The sequence below is a fragment of the Manis pentadactyla genome, chromosome 4 (genome assembly GCF_030020395.1).
Source record: "Manis pentadactyla isolate mManPen7 chromosome 4, mManPen7.hap1, whole genome shotgun sequence".
Classification (NCBI taxonomy): Eukaryota; Metazoa; Chordata; class Mammalia; order Pholidota; family Manidae; genus Manis; species Manis pentadactyla.
In genome coordinates, this window is record NC_080022.1 from 151555885 (window position 1) to 151580273 (window position 24389).

Genomic DNA, 24389 nt, shown 5'->3' on the forward strand with positions numbered 1-24389 from the left:
GAGGGAGAGAGAAAGGGATTGAAAGGTAGTATAATTAACAATCACAATATAGGTCGGTCATGGGGAAGGCAGTACAGGACAGAGAAGACAAGTAATGACTCTGTAGCATCTTACTATGCTGACAGTGACTTCAACGCGGGGGTGGGGAAAGGTAAGGACTTGATAACATGGGTAGATGTTGAAACCACAGTACCGTTCAGGTGAAACCTTTTTAAGACTGTACATCCATGACCCCTTAATAAGTAAATAAATAAATAAAATATAGATGACAAGAAAATCTAGAAGTCATTCAGACTGTGTATTGACTATTACGGATTCCTACTTTTGTTAGGCTTGATAATGTGATTTTCTTTTAAGTCCTTATCTATTCAAGATACCAAGTTAAGGATTTAGTAGTGAAATGATATGAGTTCTGGAATGGGATTTGATTTAAAGTACTCCAGCTCCCTCAGAAACACCCCACAAAAAACAAAAACTCAAAGAAAGCACTGTGGGTACGATAAGTGAACCAAGACTGGCAAAATAGTGGTAACTGTTGAAGCTGAGCAATGAGTGTATGTTTGTTACACCATTTTATCTTGTATATTTTCTAAGATTTATATAAATATTGTATAAAGAAAATAAAGTTAAAAAGAACACTAAAAATTCCATTAATATCAGAAAAACAATTCCATTCACAATTGCATAGAAAAGAATAAAATACCTCGGAATAAACCTAACCAAGGAAGAGAAAGAGCTATACTTTGAGGACTACGAGACACTCACGAGAGAAAGAAGATACCAATAAATGTAAACACATCCCGTCCTCATGGATAGGAAAAATTAGTATTGTTTAAATGGCCATCCTGACTACAGCAATCTACACATTCAATGCAATGCCTATCAACATATCAACAACATTCTTCAATGAACTAGAGCAAATAGTTCTAAAATTCATATGGAACCACAAAAGATCCTGAATAGCCAAAGCAATCCTGAGAAGGAAGAATAGAGCTGGGGGGATTATGCTCCCCAACTTCAAGCTCTACTACAAGCCACAGTAATAATCAAGATAATTTGGTACTAGCACAAGAACAGAACAATAGACCAATGGAACAGATTAGAGAGCCCAGATATAAACCCAACCACATATGGTCAATTAATACACGATAAAGGCGCCATGGACATACAATGGGGAAATGATAGCTCCTTCAACAACTGGTGTTGGCAAACCTGGACAGCTACATGCAAGATAATGAAACTGGATTACTGTCTAACTCCATACACAAAAGTAAACTCGAACTGGGTTTACGACCTGAATGTAATGAAACCATAAACCTCTTAGAAGAAAACACAGGCAAAAATCTCCTTAATATAAACATGAGCAACCTCTTCCTGAACACATCTCCTCAAGCAAGGGAAACAACAGCAAAAAATGAACACATGGGACTACATCAAACTAAAAAGCTTCTGTACAGCAAAGGACACAATCAATAAAACAAAAAGGCATCCTACGGTATGGGAGAATATATTTGTAAATGCCATATCCGACAAGGGGTTAACATCCTAAACATATAAGGAACTCACACGCCTCAACGCCAAAAAGCAAATAACCCAATTAAAAAACGAACGGAAGATATGAAGAGACACTTCTCCAAGGAAGAAATTCAGATGGTAGACACATGAAAAGATGCTCCACATCACTAATCATCAGGGAAATGCAAATTAAAACCACAATGAGATATCACTGCACACCAGTAAGGACGGCCAGCTTCGAAAAGACCAAGAACAACAAATGCTGGTGAGGATGTGAAGAAAGGGGAACCCTCCCACATTGCTGGTGGGAATGCAAATTCGTTCAACCACTGTGGAAAGCAGTATGGAGGTTCCTCAAAAAACTAAATATAAATACTATTTGACCCGGGAATCCCACTCCTTGCAATTTACTCAAAGAATACAAGTTCTCAGGTTTAAAAACACATATGCACCCCTATGTTTATTGCAGCACTATTTACAACAGCCAAGAAATGGAAGCAACCTAAGTGTCCATCAGTAGATGAATGGATAAATTAGACACATGTTACATATACACAATGGAATACTATTCAGTGATAAGAAAGAAACAAATCTTACCATTTGAAACAACATGGATGGAGCTGGAGGATATTATGCTCAGTGAAATAAGCCAGGCAGAGAAAGACAAGTGCCAAATGATTTCCCTCATTTGTAGAATATAACAATGAAGTAAAACTGAAGGAACAAAACAGCAGCAGACTCACAGACTCCAAGGGACTAGCGGTTACCAAAGGGGAGGGGTGTGGGAGGGCAGATGGGGAGGGAGGGAGGGAGGGAGGGAGAAGGGGATTGAGGGGTATTATGTTTAGTACACATGGTGTGAGGGGTCATGGGGAAGACAATGTAGCACAGAGAAGGCAAATAGTGAATCTGTGACATCTTATACACTGATGGACAGTTACTGCAATGAGGTATGAGTGGGGACTTGATAACATGGGTAACTGTAGTAACCACATTGTATTTTTCATGTGAAACCTTCATAAGAGTGTATGCATATCAATAATACCTTAATAAAAGAAAAAATGTAGAAGAAAAAAAAGTCCGTAAATAAACAAATGTTTTTTAAAATACAAAACCCAAAAAGCCTAGATAGGTTTTGACAACACTTGAAGACAGAAGACAAACAATGAAGACTCAAACTCAGAGAATACACAAACAAAAACTAAGCAGCACAACACTAGTGATGCTCCTTATAATCACAGAGGAATCTGGAAGGATAATGGGAAAAACAGTACAGTATTTTCAACTGTGAAGTTTCAAGTAAAAAAAAAGAAGTCCAACAGTGAGTTACAGACAAGGGACTGGCAGAGAGGTAAACTTGGAAGAAATTCATATACACATCTCAGGTGAAATCAGCAGATGTGATGTGGTGACAAGAGTAGGGGGTCTAGAATAAGAGTACCAAGACCAAGTGGTACTCCAACAACTACGACTTGCATGATCTTGGGCAAGTGACAACAACTCTGAGACAGTTTGCTCACCAATAATATGATAAAAATGTTACCAAAACACGGTTTTACTTTAGAGGATCAAATGAAAACATGGTGTAAACTGTAAAACCTTCTATCTGGTATTGCTGTTTTTAGCAGATGAATTCTGCCAAGAGAATACAAAGACAAACACAGAAAGAGAAGGTTCAGAATGAACCTTGTGATACAAACAAGATTAATAATCAAGAAGGGAATGAACACAGAATTGCAAAGATTAAAGAGAGAAAAACAAGCTAAGGAAGATAACCTAGGGAAAAAAAGTGTCAAGGAAGCCAAGATGAGAAGTATGTAGACAGGGTGGGGCAAATATAAGTAAGCCCCAAATTAATAAAGCCAAAAGGGGAAGCGATTTCATATACATCTGGTAAGAAGTACATGAGATCTCTATAAAGGGCATTTATTCTCTGCAGATGTAAATTCTCTCATCTTGTGACACATACCATTTAAGGAGATGTCTGTCACACTGTTTATCAGAACCTTGAAATAAATACAAGGCAGAATAGGTGAACAAGGTACATATATTCCTTCACTGTAATGGAAAAGGAAGAGTATTATGAGAAGACAAAGTGAGTCAGATGAAAAGAGGTAAATGATCCAATAATTTCTACAAGTTAAAAACATGGTAAATCATTATTATGCATTCATTCCTAGTGGAAAATACAAGCAAATTAACATGAAAATGTTTCCCATTGTGAATTCATGGGACATTAACTGCACAGCTGTCAAAGCAAGAAGTTTTTTTAAAAATTGAGATTTTTCTAAATTAGACAACTATTTACCATCTCACCCCTACAGCTAACAAGTACTACGAGCAACACCCAACTGAAAAGCACTTCCCTTTCTTTCCCAAGTGATTTTAAAAGACTTACTGAAGGTAAGTATTTTTACACTTCTAGAAGAGGCAGAATAAGGTTTTACAATGTTGCTGTTATTTCATGTCAGAAGAATATCATTATTAACCTTATGCTGCAGAAGAGAGCTAGGTAATGTCAGGACTACTACAGACATGCCATTTACAGCAATATACCGCCCCTATTTATTTCAAAGGGGACTTTTCTGTGTTTGTGTTTCCTTTAAGAACAGAAAACAAGGACAAATGGACAGAAAGGTTATCTAAAAAGCCGAACCACATATGGTATTGTGAAGGTAAGAAATTAAAGGCTATTAGTCAGGTAAAGACCCTATATAAGAGATTGTTTCTTTTTAAATAGTTTAAATATTGGTTCTTACCTTGTGTTCTAGAAAGGGCTGCTCTGTTTGTTAGTTTAACTTTCCCTCTCCCAGGTGAAGATCAAAAGTTATCAGTAAATTCCTATCTATTATCAAAACTCAGAGCAAGACAAGGAGAGACACCTTAAAATCAAATGGTCGTATCTAGAGAATGTTAAATATGCCTGCCTACAAGGAAAAACACACTATTACTACAAGGCCTAATCCTTATGAAGCCTCAAATCCCCTATGGGTGAAAATCATAGCACTTACCCTAAAACCAAAGACTCAACTCAAATAAAGGCTAATGAAAGAAACTAAGTTTTTTTGGTATCGCCCTTTCCTTTTTGTCTATCCGTGCCCACAGTCTGTTTAAATAGATTTTAAATAGTCAACCCAAAATGTGGACTACGCTAATTTGTAAAGCAATAAATCCTGCACTCTGGCTACTCATTAACCACTTAAACCGCAGTGTATATTAGAGAATGGTAGGAGACACTCTTTAATGGAAGTGCAGTACTCTAATGCCTCTGGGATTAAATTCTACTTAGATTTAAGCCTTACTATGATTAATGAAGGAGACTGCAAAAGGATTCCAAGATTCCCACTATAAGAGTTTATTACAGTCATTCCTCCCAAACTAAAATTTAAAGATACCTTACGAGTTTCACGTTACCTGAGAACCTATTCATAACAGAATTTCCTTAATGAGATGATCAATTTAATTTGCTAGAACAGGCACAAGTAACTGAGAATCAATGTCCACAAAGAATGTAAGCTGCTTTTATAAAACAACCTGTAAATATTATTTCATTAACAGCTTTACAACATAAGGGAAGCAATATCTGATAACTTTCTCCATAAGCCCCAACCAAAGTTAAAGGCTAAAGACAGTTAAATGTACATATAGGAGTTCTTCCAAGTTTTCAACCCTGGGAAGATTTCTAGCCTCTTACTGGAGACCTAAGCAGCTTTCACATTTTATCAGTTTAGAAGGTCTGCACCACCACGAAAGCCACAATCCTATCTTCTCCCAGATTAGAACACAGAGGGGCCTCTGTCTGTCATTGTATGTGTGCTCACTGTATTCAGATGAAACCCTCAGGGCAGTCCAGCAGGTAGGCAAAATGCATGCAAGTTCTTTTCTACATTATAAAAACATGAAGAAAACCAACTCTGTCTAAACAGAGTCACTTCTCACTCTAATTCATCTACTTCACCTGCTTACCTCCCATGATGTATTGGCAAGTGTTTGCGATGGATTCCATGACTGCCTTCCACAAACGCATTAGGAGGTTTATGGTACACAGAGGCCAAAGAACCAATGTGGCAGATTAGTTCATCCAGTAGAGTTGGCTCAATAAGATCTGTCTCTTCAGAGATCAGTGGCTTCTCAGACAAGACTACTTCTTTGGCTGTGACTGACAGGATCCGTTGAGAGAAGGCGCCAATAAATACAGCCCCGGGCCTCGAAGGTCAGGATTATCAGAATCCTTGGGGAAGGCAAGGGAAAGAAGGCGTAAGTGGCATTTTTCTGCATACAGGAACCCAGACTGTTGCGTTTGTTATGAAGGCAATGCTGGAGAGATTTACATAGTTAGACTCAATATAGTTTTAATACAGTCATAATTCTGTAATCTCTAATATTTCAAGGAATTTAAATGTTAAGTGCAGTGGGTTAGTCCTAAGACTCAAATCCAAAGGGAAGTTGAGAAAAGGGAACTAAAGTTTAACCCAGTAAAAATTAACTGTCTGAGATGGTCTCGGGACATGAAAATAATTTTTTAACTCCTATAAATACTAGCAGGATTGTTCATGAAATATATCTCATATATATTTCATCCATACCTTTCTTCTTTATTAAAATATGCATTAAGTAGCTACTATGGTGACAATGGCTAGGTCCTGGAAATAAAGAAGTAACAGCACATAGCGCCTCACTTTAACAAGATCACAGATTCATCATCACAATGTTGTATGGGAGGGACTATTACCTAAAATAATAAAAATTGTTAAAGACAGCATGTAATTAAGTGCTTCCAAAAAGGGTGACACTTGAATTTAGTGGTCTTTTAAGTTAGTTTTAACATAATTTTACACATGCTAATGGCTTAAAACAAAATTAATCAATGCCACATCACAATTTAGAAGTGCATAATATAAGTTTTCCTCAATCATCCATCCTTCCCCATCTTAAATCCCTACCCCCCAGTCATATTAACAGTGTGGTATATATATTTTTCCAGACAACTCCCATGCATCAGTATATTTATTTCATACAAAACCAGTTTCATATGATATATGGTGCTTTGCAAGTTGCTTTCCATACTGGCACACAAAGGTGAAGTTTTCCACTGTATATGCAGTACTCTGTCATTACTTACTAATGGACATTCAGATTGCTGCCTCTTTCTTCCTCCTTCCATTTATCTATCTGTCTATTTTTGTAATCATTACAAAGTAGCAATAAATATTCTGCTATCTACTTCTCAGAATGTCTATATTTGTTTATGTACCAGTTGTTCCAGCAATAACATGTTATTAAAGGTAATACTAAGTCTCCATTTCACTTTCTGTGTTTAAAACACACATACAAAATTATTTTCTTTAAAGTAGGCCAACTTGAAAGCTTTTACACGAGTTTCTCATCAAGCAGATGAACTGGTTCCTAAGTTAGCCACTTAAGGCACTTATTCAGCTCAATACAAGTAGAGACCCGAATGTTTTTGACTACATTGTTTTAAACGGTTTTTCTTAGTTATGTATCAATCTGTACTCATAACACATTGCTGGCTAAAGACAAAGAAAAACACAAACAACACTGAGATACAGCAAGTTAACAGAGTATAAAAGTGGTAAATTTTATCTGGATAATCTTTATCTCATTATTTGCAATATTCTATTAGAAATATATATATGTGTGAAGTTCATGTCATATAAAAATGTTTAGAGTATTTGAAATGCCAGGGTTAAAGAAAAGTGGTAATATCCAATGTAGATGATTTTGTTTTGTTATTTTGGGGGAGCAGGATAATTTGCTTCTGAGGAAGTGTTTATAAATAGCAGCCTGAAACCTCTCACTTAGATTTCCATTGGGAAATAAAGCTTGAACATTATAAAACATGAACAAGCTGACTTTTTAAAAGAGCGTAACCCAAGTTTCTCAAAACATCAGGTCAGGAAAGCAATCCTTACCCTAGCTCTTGTTGAATATATAAATTAAAACATTAAACTTCATATTCAGTCCCCAAAGCACATCATTTAAAATTTGTAGACTAATTATGTTTTATTACACAATTAAAATAAACACTGCACATCACTAATCTGGGAAAATTCATTTGTCTTTATAGGCACGTACTATAGTTAAAGGAATTAAAGTTTATAATATAGTTTAATAATAAAATACTGATCAAAATGAAATATTTTACTTCAATTTATTTCTCTCATATATTATGCACATATTTAACCAAATGGCAAAAAAAAAGAGAAAGTTCCTTTGGGAATTCACAAAATTATGTACTTCTTTGAAAAAAATTTATGAGTCTCTCACAAATTCAAAACACTACAAAAGAGCAAGTTGCTAGAGACAGAATCACTGGATCAAAGATAGAAAAACACTTTAAGTCCTAAGCGACACTGACTAAAAAAATAGTCCTATGAGAAATGAGTACAAATTTTCCAAGACTAACGTCAAGAGCAGGCAAGACCTCCTCCCCTGTTCAAACTGTTGTTCTGAGGGCTGATTCATCAGGCCAACTAAAAGCTGGCTTTCAGTCTCACTATTCATATGGAGGCCACAATCAGGGCCACAGGTCAAGACTTGTGACAAGGAAATGGAAACTTTTTATGAATTTAAGGTGCCATTACATCTTCAGTGACTCAAAAAATTTGGTTCTCCATCTTTCTATGTTGACAAATAGTAACTGCACTACAGGGGGTGAGGATTTAATAATATGGGTAACTGTTGAACCACGGTGTCATATATTTGAAATCAATATAAGATTGTACATCAATGGTATAAAAAAAGTATAGTTACATATTTTTTTAAAGTTTGGTTTTCAATCTACTGTACCGCTGACCCCAAAGGACTTTGTCAGGATCTTGAGAAAACAGTGTATTTCTAAACATTTAAGAGCTTCCAAAACAATTCTTACCAGGCAAGCTCTAAAACTGTAATTTGTAAGCTGTAATGTGCACCAACTTTAGTGAAAGTGCTTATAGTAGGCCCAAACCACAGAGATTCTGATTCATTCTGTCAGCAATGGGGCCCAGGAATTTGATTTTTAACAAGCAGCACAGGTGATTTTGATGATGGTAGTCTCACGTTCATAGAAAAACTAAGATGAAGACTTCTCTTCTGTGTACTTGCAAAGGTTAATTACTGAAGTCTGGTCACTTCTGCATGCATTGTTTACTAATTCCTCTTTAACTGTCAAAGCAAAAAGTATAAATTTTTGAAATGAAGCCACAGATTCAAGGGGTGGTTTTCTTTTCCTCTAGCTAATAGTATTTCTAAGCATACCACCATTTTATTTCAAATTAGAAGCACAAAGATTTCACATATACTTCACTGAATTCTCAGCGTAGGTACAGTTTTAACTCTATTAGATAGAAGGGTAGCAGTATGAAACGGAAATATGCTCAATCATGTCCCGAACCACTGAATGTGGCAGAAACAGAACTCTACCACCAAATTCAAATGAACATAATTCAGATTACACTGCCCTCAACTTAAATTGGCACTTACCAACTTCATTCAATTTGGTTTATTTCACAAACTTGAGAAAAAAAATCTCTGAAAAAACATCCAGTGGAAAAAACTTTTGCTCTTTTGTTCTAACTTCTCAGACCTCATTAATTGGATAGGAAAGGCAAGCCTAGACACGATACACATCCAAATATGAAATTATCATCCACAATGATCTTAAAATTACATGCTTCATTTATACACACTGGCTTACGCACAATAGTGCTTCAGGCAGGGAAGGCAGGGAATGTGTACTCTCAAAGTCATTCTTAAATCTTCAGACTGGAAAAGCAGCATAGTCTAGTGGATAAGGGCAGACTCTAGAGCCAGGCTACCTGGACTTGAGTCCTAGCTCCAGCCCATACTAACAGGGGTCTCTATGTCTTAGTTTTTCCTCAACTATAAAATAGAAATACTAACATTATCAATGCTTACTGAGATTAATATCTCAAGTGCTTATCAAAATGCCTGGTACACTGTAAGCAGTGTACAGATGAGTGTTGCTAATAAGATTCTATACTAGTCTTTGTACAGAAAGTCTAGAATCGAGAATGTCTGATGGTTTATTTATACCCTGCCAGTTCTAGAAGAGGATTTAGCAAAACATACAAAAATTCATCTTAGGCTAGAGAGCATAAATTGGAACTGGAGGCAGAAAAATATATGCCACAATAACCTACACATTTTTTACATAACATTTTTATTTGACTCTAAGGTTTCAAACAACTAATATAAAAAAGTAATCTCGTCAGATAAGCCATTCAGAGGCAATTAACTATATACACCAATGTATAGGAGAACCCAAAACTAGTTAGAAATTTCACGGGGCCTCATAACAAAGAAAATATATAATGGCATAAACAATGATTTTAACAGATCCAAACATGATAGTTTCTCATGGCAACCCTTACTACAAGATGATGGTATCAGTCTAATTCAGTAAAAGCAATTCTATTAAGGGTCAGATACAATACAGTCTAGATACACAGCTCTCTACTATTCTGGGTTGGTTCAGTGGTCAATTTCAATCATCTGTAAATACAAGTGTCCTTGTTAACCTTTAAGCAATATTCCCAAAACACTTTACCTCAGGCAAAATTTTGATAAATATTGGGAGTTAATAAGATTGAGTTTGAACTCTGATAAGAATTCAATATAGCTCTCCTATGCTACCTGTTAAATACGGGCCTTAATAGACAATGGAGATGGATGGAGATAGGGTCAAGAACTTGTGAATACAATGCAACCTACCAATGATACCTGCTTGATGATGAGATTATCCTTTATCTATTTAGATGTTAGCAGGGAGGGAACAAGGCCAAAATTCTCTCTAGAAAATTATTTTGAATTCATCTTAATAGAGACACAAATGCGTGATCAAGGGTCTGGAACAGGAAGTCTAGAATGCTCAATTCAGTAGGAAAAAGTAATACTAAGTAACCATTGCCTTGACGGTTATGGTAATTGCTTCAGGCAAAGGAAGATATCTGAAGGGCAATTTAAAAAATCACTTCAAAGACTTCTTACAAATAAATTGTAAAAGATATAAAATTAATAATAGGGACGACAGCTCAGAACTAGGCAAATGCTGTGAAAGGGTTTCAAATTTCAGTGGAAATGAAAGAGAAAAATGGTATATGGTCCATCTGGACCAGATTCCATGTGTAGACACATCTGAAGAGTTGACAGCCTGCTAAAGCCAGCCTGTTCTCCAATTTAATGAAGAACATCATTAAATCATGATGGATTGATGATCACTAACAGTTACCTGACCTCTAAGGCCAGTTGCCACATTCCTGAAAGCAGAGCCCATCCTGGGCAGGATGAAAAATACCAAGTAACTAAGGAAGCAGCAGCATGAGCACCTTGCACTCCACATGGCAGACAATGTGTGAAATCTCTGGCGTGGCACTTACCACCCCTACAATGGTTATTTTCATTTGAAAGCTAAAATTAAGACACCCAGAAGTAGGTACTGTGAGACTCAATGTCTTTTTTACATAATATGTCCTTTATTAACACTAGAGTCGAAACTCTATTCTCATGAATTATCATAGAAAGTGGAGTCGGTCTAATTCATTTAAAAGCCACATAATCAGTTATAATTCACTGGAATATGTGTAAGAGGCACTGTTTTTATATTTTAACAGGATCTAAAGACTGCACTCCTAATTAAAATCTCCTCAAATGAACCTTCTTTGGAAGAGCTTCATAATTTCTCACCATTTAACCAGACAAATCAACCTCATGTTTTTCTCCAGAATTCTTACCTGTGTTGCCAAACTCAAGACCTGTTGTACCAGCTCCTGTGTTTCTGATGGTTTCTTGAGAAACAACTTTACGATGGCAGTAAGCAGAGTGAGCTGCACCTAAGCAGATATAATTCAGTAGATAAAAATGAAGGCATTTGCATTATTTCACACTATCATTCCCAAGGTGGCATTTCCCCAACTATAAATTACAATGGGATCTTTCTGATTTTGCTTGAGACAAGGTTAAGATTCAGTCAGTATCAACAATGGCCATAGGTATTCAACAACTAAAAACTCATTATGCCTCCTATTCCCCCAATCGCATCCTTGGCATCAAAAATTGCTTATTTATTTCCTGCCCAGATAATCACCTGTATTTCTTTAAAGTACATGCTAACATCCTGATGGCAATGAAACTGGTTCCTAAGCAAGTCATTTATTATTTACTTCCACCAAAACAACAACTTTGGGGGAATAATCATCTGTTGTATTGGGGCATGAGTCAACACAGTAGAAGTATGCCAGATCATAGCTAATTAAGAGTGGGCTACTGAACCATGCAGGCACTGTCTTACATGTGGTCCTTTATAAATGCCTATTAAAATTGCTGTGGTGAACTACATACATGAATTTCAAATTGCAGTGAGTACAAATGCCAAGGAGAAAGGGTTAAATAATTTATCTGCTTCTCTGAGCCTGTGGCTCTTAGGTCAGGTCTCTCAATTTTGGTAAAGGAGAGAGAGAAGATGGGAAGGAGTCTAGCCATCCAGAGAACCTGTACAAACTAAACTTGCCAGCCCTCACCGAAGCCCCAGGTGAAACCCCTGCTGTAATGAGCCATAACGACTACTTCCAGGAATGGGTAATCATCTTCAGGTGACAGGAAATTAACAGGTGGTAGTTACCTGTTAAGCCACTACTGCTCTAAGTCAAAGTTGTGTGGTCTTGACCAGCAGCAGCACCCCGAACCTTGTAAGAAATGAAAATGCTTAGGCCCATCTCAGACATACCAAGTCAGAAACTGCAGGGGTGAGGCCCACCAACCTGTGCTTTAGTAAGCATTCTAGGTGGGGTTTTTTTTCTAGGTGTTTCTGCGGTTCATTAAAGTTTGGGAACCATGGTCTAAGTTAGGCAGATTTGTTCCACCAGAAATCAGCAATCAGCACAACTGAAAAAGGTCATCAATTTTGGCAAAAAAATGAACATACTATGCATATGTATATACACACACACACACACACACACACACACATAAATGAACATTCTCTTTCTGTCTCTATACAGTTTACGTACATGTGTGTATTCATACATATATATGTATACTATATATACATATCAAGTCACACACATGCACACACATACAAAACTACCTAACCTTTACTTTCCCTGAAATCTTCCCCAAAAGATCTAGGACACAGGATACAGATCACTCACCTGGGTGCTTTCATCATGAAAACCCTCCAGAAAGCTCTCTAGTAACTCATCTGCATTGTCAATTCTTTCAGCATATTCTCCCACAATCCAAATCATTCCTGCTCGAGCATCTGGCTCATCCAGCGAGTCTAAGTTCTCACACAGAGTGGCGATGATACTTTCATACCTGATAAAACAAAATGGACTGTGGTTACTGAGGGCTAAACTGTGAACTGTACTTAACAGTGAGTTAAAGGCAAAACCACAGACAAGGTTCCCTAAACCAAACCATCAAACTATAAAAGCTTTCACAGTCAAAAGAATATAAAGACTTTAGGCCAGAAGATAATAAATGTCCTAAATTTCCCTTCAATTATGTTTTAATAATTAAACCATAAAATATTATAGAAAGCTCATCATATATTATTTTCAAAGGAAAAATTAACCTGTGATGTCACATGATACCACTTATATTTCTAACAATCTTTCTTATAACTAGATCGAAGAAGATTCCTGTCTAATTCCATTTTGCCTTCATGTAGAGGAACAGAAACCCCACTTTACTTTTAGGAAAATAGAGTTAGACAGCAGCATCCACACTACAAATAGTAATTCTGTCCCTTAATCCACCTATTTCTGCTTTTTATAGACATACTTATGTTCTTTCCTTCCAAGGTACCCCCACTAATGACATGTTTCTCCAAAGAAACAATTCAAATATTTATTTTAATTTTACAGATCTACAGCTCTCTTATACCATGTTGAATCTGTCTCCTTGCTAATTTGACTTAAAACATTGAATGACACTGTATAATAAATTAGAAGTAGACAACTGAATAGTTCATTTAACTGTTTGCCCTCCCTCCACTGATTAAACCAGGTTCTTGGTAGCTCTTCCTAAAACTGTCATAACATGCTAATCATAAACCAAAGTAGACACATTTCTCTACCAATCATATTGAGATATACATCTCTACCTTAATCACCAAGTTTAGAAGCCAACCCTCCTCTTTTCTAGAAGAGTGATAAAAATACATGGCCCCTTTCCCAAAAAAAAAAAAAAAAATATATATATATATATATATAATGCTTAATATACCACAACTTTGCTGTAATATTTTTCCTAATTACGAGTCTACCATAAGCTAACGTACTGCAAGTTCCTTCATTTAACACTGTCTTTAAGGACTAAAAAGAAGCTTCAAGCACAAGATCTCTCTAAGACTATAAGGCAAAATGAAATTTAGGATGCTTTCAAGACCTGCTCTTATTCCACTCTCTTAGATTTCTAAATACTTGCTTTCAAAATAAAAACTAAAATAGTATTTTCACTTCATAAACTAAGAGACCTCAATGTAAAAATTCTGTGGAGTGAAAATGTAGATTTTTTGCATAGCTTTATGGGAACAGCTATAATACTTCAAAAAAGGCTTGAGACTGAAAATCTATTGTTACATGTCCTATAATTTTCTACAAAGTACTAGGCAACATGTAAAGTGACCAGGGCAGATGTCACCTTCCTGGCTTTTACAGCACGATGGTCGTTTAATTTATCATCCAAACTGAGACATTTCTGAGAATGAAAAGACATAATCATTAATTATGTCTGGTAATTATACCCAGACAACCTAGACTATATGAGTATCTTAATATTAATAGTAACTTCACCACCAAAGAATCTCGTTTTCAATATATGCTAACCAACAGTACATGTTAAGACAGAGTTTCAATTCTTCTAAAAGTAATGAAGAATTTTTATTACTGAAAAATCAGGTTTTAATCCTGTGCCAATCACTTTATAGGTGATATTTAATAAAGTATCCTCTTAAGACCAGTTACATGATGTAAGAATAATTCTTACCTAGATAATTTCAAAGTGTCTTACTTAAAAATTTTCCTAAATTATCTGAGAAAGCAGGGCAGAAGTACTTCAACATACTTGTTGGGGTATTTGCGAAAAATGTCCCTGATGACAACAATCGCCTCTTGGACCACATAATTTACTTTGGTCTGGATGAGATCAAGCAATGTGCTCACACAGCGCTCTGCAGACTGCTGCAAAGAGGAACATATTAAATTAGTAGTCAGATGATTTTTCCAATAATGCAACCTCAACATTAAAACAAACAGGTGCATCAACCAAACCAGACTAAAAGACCAGGCACTTAATCTGAGCAACCTACACTCAAGGCTGAGCTAACTGATGGCGAGACACAGAAGTTCTAGATAAACCCCAAATTTTATTCATTACAAAGTATACTAACATATGAGTTAGTTTAAATGAAAATAATCATCTTGGATAGCCAGAAGAATAGAAATTAAAAGAAAGTATAAGTTAAGGTAGGAGTAAAGAATAAGGAAAGAATGAGGTCAGAGGTCTTTATCTGGAGTTCACGGATGAGTGCAGACAGCCTGAAGGTGTCTTTAAATAGAAATAAATGTACATATAAGCATATTCTCCAGGGAGAGAGTCCACAACTTCCATTATGTATTCAAAGTTATCTGAATCAAAAAGCTCTAAGGAAAATTTTCCATCTTTTGAACTATATAACTGAAAGTCTATGGCCCTAAATTGCAATTTACACAGCCTCTAGCACATCTAAAAAATGGAATTTAATCTACTCAGCTTTTATTACTGAGGGGAATTTGGGAGAATACAAATAACAAAATTAATCTATTAAAACTGTAAGTCATACAAGTAGTGACTGTGGCATCTTATTACACTGACGGACAGTGACTTCAATAGGGTATGGAGGGGATATAGTACTATGGGTGAATGTAGTAACCACAATGTTTTTCATGTGAAACCTTCATAAGAGTGTATACCAATGATACCTTAATAAAATAAATAAATAAATAAAACTGTAGGTCAGTTTTTAAAAGGAGAAAAGTTGCAGAAGAAAGATTCTAAACGAACCAATGACTGATTTATCATATATAACAATGTACTATGATGGATCACTCCATTACATGCCTCCATATAAGATGCTGTGTAAGCACACAGCATCACCTAAGAGGCATGGTTGTTAAAAACAGTAAACATGAGTACTACCAAGCGTCTAGATTTAATTATCCAAAGGGGATGGAGAAATGAGATAAATGACATCACTAAAATAAAACCAGCCAAATACAGACTGGGAAATTGTACAAGCCTAATGACTTGTTTCCTTCAATAAATGGCACCAAATAAGTGAAGACTTAAGAAATATAATAACCAAATACAATGTGTGGATATTATTTAGATTTTGATTTGAACAAGCTGACTACAAAAGACAATCAGGGAAACTGAAAATGGACTGCGTATTCAATGAGATTAAGAATTATTGTTAGTTGTTGGGTATGGGTAAGGTATTGTGACAATACTTTTTAAAGGACCTTATCTACTACATATACACATTGGACTACTCTATTAAGATCATATCTTGCATATGCATTAAAATACAATAGCACCCCACTCCCTTAAACAGGGAGGGAGAGGGAGAAGACATATTTGTTCAGATGCATGATGAGTACATGAGAACTGATTAATCAATTTTACATTACTGTATGCCTGAAATTTCTGTAATAAAATCTTTTAAAGGAACAATAACTTTTTTTTTATATCATTAATGTAGAATTACATGAGCAATGTTATGGTTATTAGACTCCCCCCATTATCAAGTCCCCACCACATACCCCATTACAGTCACGGATACCATAATAACTTCAACCACTCCAAGCCATTTAATGAAAACAAAATTGCAGCTGAGGCTATTTACACAAAGTCATATATAGGATGATTCTGTTGCATCATGAAATGACTCTGCCACCTTTTCTATATTCGCTATTTTTGGATTCTACTTAATTCATTTTCAGCAAGTAATTCCTGTGCTGTTATTACAACAGCAAAACAGGAAAATTAAATATAGAAGTTATGATGAATTATAAAGTATGTAGAATATAGGCTTCTGTAAGGTTTAAATTTTCACAAGTTAAATAATGCTAATAAGTGCTTAGCACAGGGCTTGATATAAAGCTAACATTTAGAGAGCCCTTAGTATCATTATTATAAATACAAACAAAAAACCATTTCCCATGATGCATTTAAAAAACATTTTAAGTCTGGGCTAATAATTTTTGAACAAACTGTCATCAAAATCATATTGCTTTTGATTTTGAAAAAAATTACCATTAAAGCAGGATGGCAGAGGAGCAAAATCAACATCTAATCACTGGAGATATGAAAAGCCCCAAAAACAAAGAAACATATACACACATATAAAATTTAGTATATGATTAAGATATTTCATAACAGTAAGAAAAGAATGATTTGTTCTGGGGTTTGATCCTCACATTCATATCTTTTAGCAAAATTATTTCTATTTTAATTATCAAAAACCTCTTTAAGTGTAAAAAAAAATCACTGCCATAAAACTGGAAAATAAAGGTGCCCCTAACTTTAAAGTGAAAAAGACTACTTTGTAGGGTGTGCCATGGAGATACCATTGAGAAAAAAACTGAGAACTCCCTACATAAACAAATGTAAACATCTGTGCATTAAGAAGTTAAATGAAATCCAAAGGAAAACAAATTGGGAAAATAACTGCTAAAAAAAGGAAGGGTTAATATCTTTAATAAAAAAGGATTTTAAATATGTTCACCTCAACTAGAAATCAAGGACTTGACTACAAGGATCCTCCTTACACCATTATTGGGAAAAAGAGCAGAACAACTTTACAGTCCTACAATAAGGGAAAGGCTAAATAAATTATGAAGCAATCACACATTTTGTCTATACCACTAAAACTGACACAAAATGTTATTGGTAACATGGGAAAATGTCCATGTATAATAAGTGAAAAAAGCAAACTACAAAAGTTAATAGCATTTGTAGGATGATTTCACTTTTGGAAAAAATACACCCATGCATGGAGAACTATATAAACCAAGGTTTAAAATCAAGCCTATATCATCTCTGGGAGATGGAACACGGATGGGGGTAAAGAGAAAGCAGTGTGTTCTATTTCGACTTGTCTTATTTTATCACCCTATGTAGTAAACACATATGACTTTCCTAATAGGAAAAAATGAAAATGTTGTTTATTTCTGACTTAAGGGATAAGACATAAATCAGTATCTTATCTTAATCTATACAAATAAGAAATAGTGAACACCAAAGAACAGAAAACGAAGAAGTAAGGAACTCCTGGTCTTAACTTAGTGCCTTAAATTATTTTAAATAAAATAATTTGATTTTATCTAGAAGATTAAGAACGGAGAGGGGTTTGCTTCTCTCCTTAAAGAAATAGGTATGCACTGTACATACATACAACTTTAACTTGTAAATCATATCTCCGTAAAGCTGGGGGTGGGGGAGTAAAACCCATTAAAAAAAAACAAAAAGGCAAAAGTTACTGGAATAAAAAAACAGTACTATGGGATTGCTTTTTCGGTATTATTTATTGACTCAACAGCATACTGCTTGATCTTTAACTTAAACAACTTAATGCATTTTCCTCACCTCAGTATACTTGCAGACACACCTGAACTTACAGTTATGATAAAAATATAACTCCAACTCTTAAAGACACATAAACTTTCCAATAGGCCTAGTTCTCTTAGCTAAGTACTAAATGAAAATTCCTTTTTTCTCATTTGTCATATCTCTGAAACCTACTGTGCATTTGAAAAAAAGAGAAAGAGGCCCTGAGAGAAAGCAGAAGCTCAGTTTAGAAGCTGTACAGCAAGTCTGTCACAGTTCTCTGGCTGGGTCGTGTCCCTCTATCCCAAGGCAATCATTGCCTATCCTTTCCCAACCACTGTGTTTGGGGGACTAGGTAACTCTTTCCAACTGGTAACTTTCATAATTGAAACAGTTCTACAAAAACTTTGCAGGCAAATCCAAGTAACCAAAGCTAACGGGGCACTAGAAAAAAGGCACGACTTTTGAAGGCTGATCTCAACTTTCCAGAGAAAATTCATTCTTCACATACTTTCATTTTCCCACCACGGAGCCCTGAGTCATAGGAAGAAGTGAAAGCCATCAAAAGCTTATCTCTTCTGGATCAAAAAGACCTGAATGTAAGTCATGAAACCATAAAACTTTCAGAAGAAAACTTAGGCAAAAATCTCTTAGATATAAACATCAGCAACTTTTTCCTGAACACATCTCCTCAGTCAAGGGAAACAAAATAAAAAATGAACAAATGGGACTACATCAAACTAAAAGACTTCTGTACAGCAAACGGTACCATCAGCAGAACAAAAAGGCATCCTATAGTATGGGAGAATATACTTGTAAGCAATTATTCAATAAGGGATTAACATCCAAAAAGAAATTATACGCCCCCAACACCCAAAAAACAAGTAACTCAATTAAGAAAAGTAGAGAGGATATGAACAGACAGTTCTCCAAAGAAATTCAAATGGCCAACAGTCACACGAAAAGATGCTCCACATCGCTAATCATCAGTGAAATGGCAAATTAAAACCACAATGAGATACCACCTCCCACCCATTAGAATGGCTACTATCTAAAAGACAAGGAACAGCAAATGCTGGTGAGGATGCAGAGAAAGGGGAACCCTCCTACACTGTTGGTGGGAATGCAAATGGATACAACCACTGGAAAGCAGTTTGGAAGTTCCTTAAAAAACTAAAAATAGAAAAACCATTTGACCCAGGAATTCCACTTCTAGGAATTTACCCAAAGAAAACAAGATCCTGGATTCAAAAGGAGATATGCACCCCTATGTTTTTTGCCATACTATTTGCTATAGCCAAGATATGGAAGCAACCTAAGTGTTCATCAAAAGATGAATGGATAAAGAAGATGTGGTACATACACAATGGATTATTATTCAGACATAAAAAGAAAAATCCTACCATTTGCAACGACATGAATGGAGCTAGAGGGTATTACGCTCCGTTAAATAAGCCAGGTGGAGAAAGACAAATACCAAATGATTTCACTCATTTGTGGAGTATAAAAACAAAGCAAAACAGAAGGAACAAAATAGCAATAGGCTCATACACACCGAGAAGGGAATAGTGGTTAGCAAGGGTAAGAGGTTGGGGCGGGGGGCAGAGATTAGGGGCACAATAATTCACAATCACAATATAGGTTTGTCACTGGCTAGTAGTACAGCACGGAAAGTAGTTCATGATGCTGAAACATCTTACTATGTTGGTGGACAGTGACTGCACCGGACGGGGTGAGGACTTAATAATGTAAATAAATGTTCAACCACGGTGCTGTGTATTTGAAACCAAAATAAAATGGTGTATCAATGATACTTTAATAAAAAATTAAGAAAAGCTTATCTCTTCCACATTATGACAACTTTTCCATTAGTGACAATCATGGCACCAATGGCCTCCAGGAATATAAATGTTTTGAAAACAATTTCCATCATGAGGCCATCATTTCCAATACATGAGGCCATCGTTAATTCCAGGGGTAGAAAAATCTCTTTAACTTTGGATATAATCTTGTACAACTCTTTACAACTTTATCAGAGATCAGTAAGACAATGACAGTGTGGCAGTGAAAAGCAAAAAGAAACTCTTAAGCTACCACAATTCTTTTGAAAACTATCTACCTTAAGTAGGTGGTTATACCTCAGTAAGAAAAAGAAAAAAGACAGGTAAGTATGTGAAGTGTGGTAATAAAAAAAAAGATGTAACAGACTTTCCCATTTCTGAAATGGAGTGACAGAACTGTATTAAGAATCTGAAGCAACTGAGAAGAACCAGGAGGAGAGAGGATTAATTAACTCCTTGCTGTAACAGCTAGTTTACTAAATGATGTATCAGTGGTTAACTAATGAAGAATCACTGAGTTGAATAAAAACAAGGAAGGGCAATTAGGAACTGGGCTTTCATAGAAGCTTCTTTGACACAGGATGTTTCCTTTTTTTCTCATGAAGTCCTGGCTGGACATACTGCACAAATTAGTTTAGGATCCTTGAGAAATCACATGGTCCAACACTGAATCTAAGCAGAACTGCACACAGTCAAGGAGTAAGAACAAATACAGAGTTCTGAATCTACCAATCACAGTGAATAGAGGCCATCAATATTTTCAACAAATTTCTGAATGAGGAAAAACAAGTGGAGGACTGGTGACTGATGAAGCAGGGCAATGCAAGTTGTAGCTCATATACCTACTGGAAGGCTGCAACCAAGCTAGAAACCAATCGGCCCTGTAAGACCACAGAGAGGCTCCAGGACTACCAAGATCAACTCCCTGCCCTAAAGCAGAAAACCTGCGAATACAAAGTGTTACCTACAGGTGCACAGAAATCCTAGTGAACTTTCTGTCATCTCATTCTTAATATAAATGGGCTGCAATTTACTATATGCATGGTAAACACCTTAATTGAAAAGCTATATATATACACAAGAAAACGTCACCCATATAATACCCCAGATGATTCAATTCAAACTGCAGAAACAAACAACAATTCATATCCCAGACTGAGAACCTACTACAACCACAAAAAAAGGGATCACTACAAAAACGTACCAATGACAAGAAACAGCAATGAAGAGAGGCTGTATGGAATGATGGCTGTGCAGAGGCCAAGAAAGCAATCAGCCAGACTGGAAGAAGAGAGAGGACAGAGGACTAGAAGCTCAAAGGGACTAGGACAAAATGTTTATACAGATTTGATATAAGCTTGAAAAGCTGGTTGAAGATAGGGTTAGAATGAAGACACACAATTCAAGAAAAAGAGGCCATCATAAAACTTGAGAAAAAGAAGTCTGTGTAAGAAAATAACTATTATGTGTACTGTGGTGACTCTACATATTTACAGTCACAGTATGCATACTGTTTTGCAGGACTACAGTTGACAGAACAAGAGATATAGGTGTATTATCTCAATTTATAAGGATAATCAATAAAGGAACATAAATTTCATGGTATAACTATACCAGAGAATAGGAGGGTAGAAGTAGGAATGGTAGGATATATGAACTAAGTTGCTTACGTCATAGCAGAAAGTTAATAGACAATGTCTATAATTGGTAAATCAAAAAGTAAAACACAAACATATTAGAGATACAGAAATAATCAAAACAACTAAAATGAGAAACAGTCAAAATGATTCTCTCTGGCAGGGGAGGGACCAGGGACACCTGCTTTTTACTAAAAGTTCTTTAATATTTTAACTATGTCCTTTATTCCTTTAATAAACTTTAAAAATGTATTTTAAAGAAAGGAGTGAATACTCAGAATCCCCTGAAGTGATCAGAGCTACCACCAGACACTTGCCTCCACCTTGATGGCGCACCTCCCAATGGCCCGCACAGCTTTGCGAACAAAGTCAACATCCACCTCTGTGGCATACTCCTTCAGTTCTGCTAGAACCTGGTAAAAATCCAGAAGTGGACAATGACTAAGCATTTTCAAACAGCAATTTCATGGTCTACCTTTTTCTGAAAGCCAGACCTTAAGATCTAAGTCACTATAAATAATTTGAGTCTGCTTTAGATCCCACCTGAGCAATGTTGGCTTGGGATGCCAAGTGAATCATTATGTCCAACTTCTCTAGTTTAACATAGATAGGGTCATTGTACTTCACAAAGAAGACTTTGATTTCCTGCTTCAAGATTTCAGGCCTGTGGAATGAAGAAACCCGAGATAAGAAAAGTGAGACATATATTGATATATCCTACTAAGTCTGTATTGATACCTAAGCTGTGCCTCTCTGCTCCCTATCCACTCGCCCCAGGGAAAAACCCACAAACTTCCTCTACATCCCTTTAACTGTCTATTTGGCAGACTATTTTAGCCTTTTTAATGGTCAGGATATATACTGCCAAAAAGAATTGCTGGGAGAATGACAATCTGCCTCCAGATAATGGCCTGCTCCATATTAAGCAGGCAGTAGCTAGGATACCATTAAGAGGCCCTCAGAAAACAAACCCAACTGGAGAGCAACACCAAGCATTTATTACAGGAACACTCTGAAATCAATGCCCTGCTGACTCTGAGCAAGTTGCTCGGCCACACATTTTCATTTCCATACATTAAACACAGCTTAACAATTGCCTCTTTATATATCGATATTCAGTTTAATTCAAAATGATAAACACTTAAATCATCACTAGTTCATTTTTTCCCAACCTTTTCTGGACAATTAGGTTGATGTTCCTCAGGGCGACGTACTGCACCTCTGGCTCCCCAGACAGTAAAGTGACAAGTGGAGGGGCCAACTTCTTCAGCAGCATATTGTAGTAGTCAGAGTCCTTAGGTAATAACTCTAGAAATTTCATTAGGACTTTTACTGCTGAAAGCACCACTGCTGAGTTGGCATGAGATAGTCGGGGAGCTACCCGCTCACAGATGCTGAGGGCAGAAAAGGAAGATTAACAGCTTGAGTTATAATTTCTGTGCTTAATCCAGTCTATAATGTGTCAGAGTTCCATGGCCCAAGTATAGGAACTTAAAGAATCAATTAGATAAGTCAAAGTTCCAAGCATAGGTAATAAAACTGGGATCCAATACTGCAAAGCCAGCAAACTACAGGCAGAGCATGTACAGTGGTAGACTTTAGGAAATCAACAATAAGGGATATTCAAACTGGAAGGAAACTGGCTACTAAACCAAACACTTGAAGCTCACACTATTTACCTTCCTTTTCAGAGTTCTGTGTCCCCTTATTATGTAAGAGCTCCCTGCCTCACAGCCTATTTCTCCTCAACATACAGGAAGTCAAATTAAGCATTCTGAGTATTATTTCATAGTGAGAGATACCATCCAAGTGTGGCTGAAGGTTTCATTGTAAGATGCAGGAAGAAGTGGGTTGACAGAGAAAACTACCCAACTGCTTGTCTTCAGAATAAGAGAATCTTTCAAAGGGTTTTTGTTTGTTTTTTTAACAGAAGCACTGAAATATTCTCTCAACCTTTTCTCCTTGTCTTAGCTCCTGCCACGTACACTTACATGCCTTACGAAATCTTGAATACTGAGTTATCTTTCGAGCGTTCTTCAGAAATTAATCTTTTATAGCTCTTATGCAACATGAGCAGCTAGTTACCTATATTCAGTTAAGGATACAAGATAAACTGTTTCTCTCCTTTCCTCCTAGATCTACTTGACTAAATTCCTTGACCTCCTTCAGGTCTTTATACAAATGCCACCTGCTCAGGAAGGCCTTCCCTGACTAGTCCCAAGTGGCCAGTATCGCTTAGATCTTTCCCTGCTTTACCTTTCTTCTTAGCACTTATCATCATCTGACATATTACGTATTCTACTATATATACATATAATATGTACTTCTGTCCCCATCCCTCAGAATAAGTGTTCCAGGAGGGCTACAATTTCTGCCCATCCACTTCTATATCCTCAGGGCCTAGAAGAGCATGGACTCAAAAAATATTTGCTGAGTAATTAAGTGTGAGATGTCAATGACCAACAGAAAATAAAATTTTATCATCGTAAAGTTCTTTCCAGAAGATACTTGTACTTTCAATGAGTGAAAGGATCTATCAAGGTAAACTTTAGTGAAGTCCAGAGGGAACAATTTCCCAGACAAGTGAAGAGCACTTACGTTATAGTAGCTTGAGCTTCAGCCAGGCAAGGAAGGTTCTTATCTACCATAATTAAAATATGTCAGCTTTAATACAAAGCCAATATTTCTTCAGAAGTACTTTGCCTACTACAATGCCTATATACATAAAATGCTCATAAAAATTGGTGAAGATTCCAACTCTGTAAACTAAAATGTGAGTATGTGT

General features: G+C 36.2%; 2 protein-coding genes across 3 annotated transcripts in view; both read right to left on the bottom strand.

Moving 5' to 3' along the window:
- LOC118925289 (leucine-rich repeat-containing protein 37A-like) overlaps positions 1 to 5688 on the bottom strand; it is a 48768-nt gene extending 43080 nt beyond the window's left edge. The window contains exon 1 of one of the 2 annotated variants that reach the window (XM_057501208.1): positions 5482 to 5688. In XM_057501208.1, the coding sequence (XP_057357191.1) occupies positions 5482 to 5542 (61 nt within the window). In that variant the 5' untranslated portion in view covers positions 5543 to 5688. The remainder of the gene's footprint in view (positions 1 to 5481) is intronic. The other variant, XM_057501209.1, reaches the window with a different exon arrangement.
- A 20-nt stretch (positions 5689 to 5708) lies between these two features.
- LOC130683508 (AP-2 complex subunit beta-like) lies at positions 5709 to 24389 on the bottom strand. Its single transcript, XM_057501210.1, has 9 exons — positions 24203 to 24389; positions 22777 to 22998; positions 22148 to 22268; positions 21922 to 22017; positions 14605 to 14720; positions 12687 to 12852; positions 12158 to 12221; positions 11271 to 11369; positions 5709 to 5746 (listed from the first exon to the last, which is right to left on the bottom strand). The coding sequence occupies exons 1-7, from the start codon at positions 24250 to 24252 to the stop codon at positions 12177 to 12179; spliced, it is 816 nt and encodes a 271-aa protein (XP_057357193.1). The 5' UTR covers positions 24253 to 24389; the 3' UTR covers positions 5709 to 5746; positions 11271 to 11369; positions 12158 to 12176.